This window comes from Papilio polytes, unplaced genomic scaffold, assembly GCF_000836215.1.
Source record: "Papilio polytes unplaced genomic scaffold, Ppol_1.0 DF823923.1, whole genome shotgun sequence".
Lineage (NCBI taxonomy): Eukaryota > Metazoa > Arthropoda > Insecta > Lepidoptera > Papilionidae > Papilio > Papilio polytes.
The window spans coordinates 2,534,614-2,538,288 of NW_013525281.1; the positions used below are offsets into that span (position 1 = coordinate 2,534,614).

A 3,675-nucleotide genomic window follows, 5' to 3' on the forward strand; every position below is an offset into this window, starting at 1 on the left:
AATAACACCATATTATTGGCTAACAATGCATGTACTTGACTTTATTGTAGATCGAAACGGCAGGTCCGCGGAGCCTATTTTGTGACAATTTTCATTTTAGGTTATTTTCCGCCTTACAGTTATTTAGGACTGTGTATTTTTAACAGACTTCCAAAAGGTTACCAATTAGTCTATTTTAAAGAAGTTATATTCGTACAAATAATAGTTCAATTGAAGACGGTTAGTTATAACTTTATACTAATTCATTTAAGATTTGTAGCAATAAATATCATACAAAACTTATCTACATAAGAACAAAAAATGTTTACACTGAGTTTTACATAAGTACGTAAATCAAGCCAAAAGCCTTACAGTTGTCCCATTAAAAATTTTAAAAGTCTAAGGTTCATCAATGCTGTATGTAGTCTTCTTGCATGAATAGTTGGATTTACAGAAATAGATTTTGGTACATTATATTGTACTTATTTGTCTAATAAATTTATATTTTTTACGTTTTTTACTCTTCCAAGTAATCTTTTTAGGATATATTAACTTTTTTTTCAGTATGACAATTAGACAATAAAGTCGGTTTCGGTGTTAAAAAATAGCAATTTTAGACATTATGTTAATTAGTACTTTTGTAAGTCTATATTTAATTTTTTGCAATTTATTACACGTAACTGCATAGAATACAATTTAGTTTTAAGAGACCAAATGTGTTATTAATTTACATTTCTATAGTAATATTAGTTCATATAGTTTTTTTGATAATGTTACTAATATTTTTTGAAATATTTACAGCAATATATTTAGGTTAAATGAGTAGTAAAACTGTTATTCCGGTGCTCGGTCGTTAAATAACTAAAACAAGACTTTCAACAAGAACTAGAACAAGATTCGTCTTATTTATCGCGCATGCGTAATAAAGACGTGTAAAGTAGAATTAAACCTTGTGTCTATAAGTTAAAGTTCAAATTTATTTGCGATTAAAAATCTACTTTTCTCTAAAGGTCTGTCTGAACGCACTCTTACAGATCATTTCCACTGGCTGAACACTCGTAAATATGTTTTGTGGTACCAGTGGAAATGTAAAGTAGGTTTTTGTGTACGTTTAATTTTTCTTTCTTTAATTATGACGTTTGACTCAATTAACATAAGGGTTTAAGCCGACATTTTGCATGTTTCGTATAAATTGGAATCCCTAGAAATTATTTGTTATTTTTTTACTATCAAATTGTTATATGTACTAAATACGAGAGGAAAGAGCTCTACGTGTTTTTAAGAGTGCCATAAAATATGAATAAAAAAAATTACGCACAACATTTGCATTTAAACTGTTACTTTCTGTCCGTTTACGTATATATTGATTAAATAGTGTTAATGCAGTAAAGAAAAAAGTATTTTGTCAACCAAATACATCTATTTTTTTATCTAGTTTTAAGATGTTTTGTATTCAAAATATAAAATCTAATAAAAATGTTTATTACACATCATAGTTTTCTTTTAAAAATTCCCTCTCCAATTAATATTGAATAACTATTAAAATATCTGTTTTTTTGACCAAGAACGAGGGATATATCAAATACACGTGTTAGAGCCTTAGAAACCCGAAGGAATTGAAACTTCAAAGTAGTTCATGGATTAACGTCCTGCAACCATTTACTTGCAGAAAAAATAAAAAAACAAATTTGACATTTGCTAAACGTCATTATAAAGTGTCATAATTTTTGATGTTTTACACGAGGAATATAAAAATAAATAAGGAAGTGAAACTTTGTATTTCGGAGTGCGCGAAGACAGACAAACAGTCAAGCTGGCTATGTTCACAGTATTCATACCTCTACTCGCAATGTCCGCAGTCTCCGCCATCTCTGTACTATTCTTATATTGCAAAAACAGAGCGGACAGGAGAAAAGGTTATATGGACGTCAAAGAGAAACCATGAGAAATTATTTACTAAAACGTATTTATCTATGCTACCAATAAAACATATTTTGTAATAAAGTGATTTATTTTCTATATATCTATCAAATTGTAACGATTATTTACATTTAGTAACAGGACAAGGCACAGGTAAGTCTTAAAAGTTAAATTGTTCCTAAACCGAACGTCACCTTAGTTCCCACTATCGAAATTGCTTTAGTATTATATTGCTATCACTTTCATTCTCATTGTTAAAAAGAAATATCAATATATGAGGGGTATAAAAGCAAATAAGTCTGTCCAATTTTTAATCAAGTATACCAAATTGCAATAATTAACTAAAATTTGGTTTAAAAAAAGAATAAGCGTATTTTCTTTAATACCCCTCATGTTTTGTACATGTAGTGGCAATGGAAACCGATGACCTCCCTCCTAAAATATAATCTATATAAACACCAACAACATTAAACAAATTATTGTCATAAGAGAAGGCAATTGGATCATAATTTTATTTTGTAAATGTACTTGTCCCCATAAAGAGACTTAGTGTAAACTTTCTTTTAGTACTAGATATCAAATTACCATCTCCTATGTAAATATAAAAAACAATTTGAGCATTTTATTATAAAATATAAATTGGCAAAAGCTTCCCCATCATTTTTGCGTACCATTACATAGCAACATTTAGCATTTATTCAATATTTTACTTGAAATGAATTCAACCTTTTTAAAAAAATTACAAAAATTCCTACTGAACTAAATTCAAGTCCTAACCATCACCTAACTTTAATGGTAACATAGTACAATAAAATAACAAATATTACATTAAAATAATTATCTCATTACTTTAGTCTAATTATAACATTAAAATACAATTTTGGTTTTGGTTTCTAATATTAATATGAACCAATTATTTCATGTTGTTTTTACACAAGAAATGTCAGAAATATGGCAACATTATAGAAAAAACAAGTGTGAAATAAAAATGTAAAAAAAGTCATCAAAACTATTATTTATTTACGATAGAATAGGCCATAATGGTAGTCAAAAGCAGTAAATATTTTCTGGATTTCTAAATTCAGTTTGTTGGACTAATTTAAAAAAAATGACATGATTTAGTAAAAATATACTAAATCTGATTTGATTAAATAGTAAGAAATATACACTTTTAACATAAAAGTAATATTACCATGACATTGGTATAGTTCATTTGTAATAAATAAAAATGATTATTGTCTCATTTCTATGCAACCATAGACAATTGACATAATATAATCTATAAAAACTTTTTATCAAATGTATATAAAAAACCTTTCCACTTATTTAATAAAATGTATATAAAATAGAAATAGTTTGTGTATAGTTTTGTGATAGTAATAACAATAAGGCACTATAACAAGGTGATATCGGAAGACTTCATCAGACGTGAGCTTGGCTCCGGACTCCTGTACAAATAAAATCACTTATTATCCACAGATAGTTATATTATTAATAGATTATTAATAACCATAGTTCTCGTTAGCTTTTTAAGCGTTTATTTCCTCTACCATATTTCAAAACGTTTATTAAAGAGAAAGAAAGGATCCAATTTTTAGAGCAAGTCTTTTGAAACTCTGGGTGCTGAGTTCTAGAAATATCAAGTAAATCGATTTTTTAAAATGTTTTATTGATTGCTATAGGATTTTACTTAATAGTGTAAGTATACTTACATGTCAGGTTCCTGTTTGAATGCGATGGCGTCGTACTGGTGCGGCAGCTGCGGCACCAGCGCCG

At 27.9% G+C, this 3,675-nt stretch overlaps 1 protein-coding gene across 1 annotated transcript in view; it reads right to left on the minus strand.

Annotated features, from left to right (window-relative positions):
* Positions 1–1,975: 1,975 nt before the first annotated feature.
* The window catches only part of LOC106102085 (transcription factor HNF-4 homolog), a 13,126-nt gene continuing 11,426 nt past the window's right edge, over positions 1,976–3,675 (minus strand). Inside the window, exons 8-9 of the mRNA XM_013281493.1 lie at positions 3,612–3,673; positions 1,976–3,347 (exon numbers count right to left, since the gene is read on the minus strand). Coding sequence (XP_013136947.1) covers positions 3,293–3,347; positions 3,612–3,673 — 117 coding nt within the window. The 3' untranslated portion in view covers positions 1,976–3,292. The remainder of the gene's footprint in view (positions 3,348–3,611; positions 3,674–3,675) is intronic.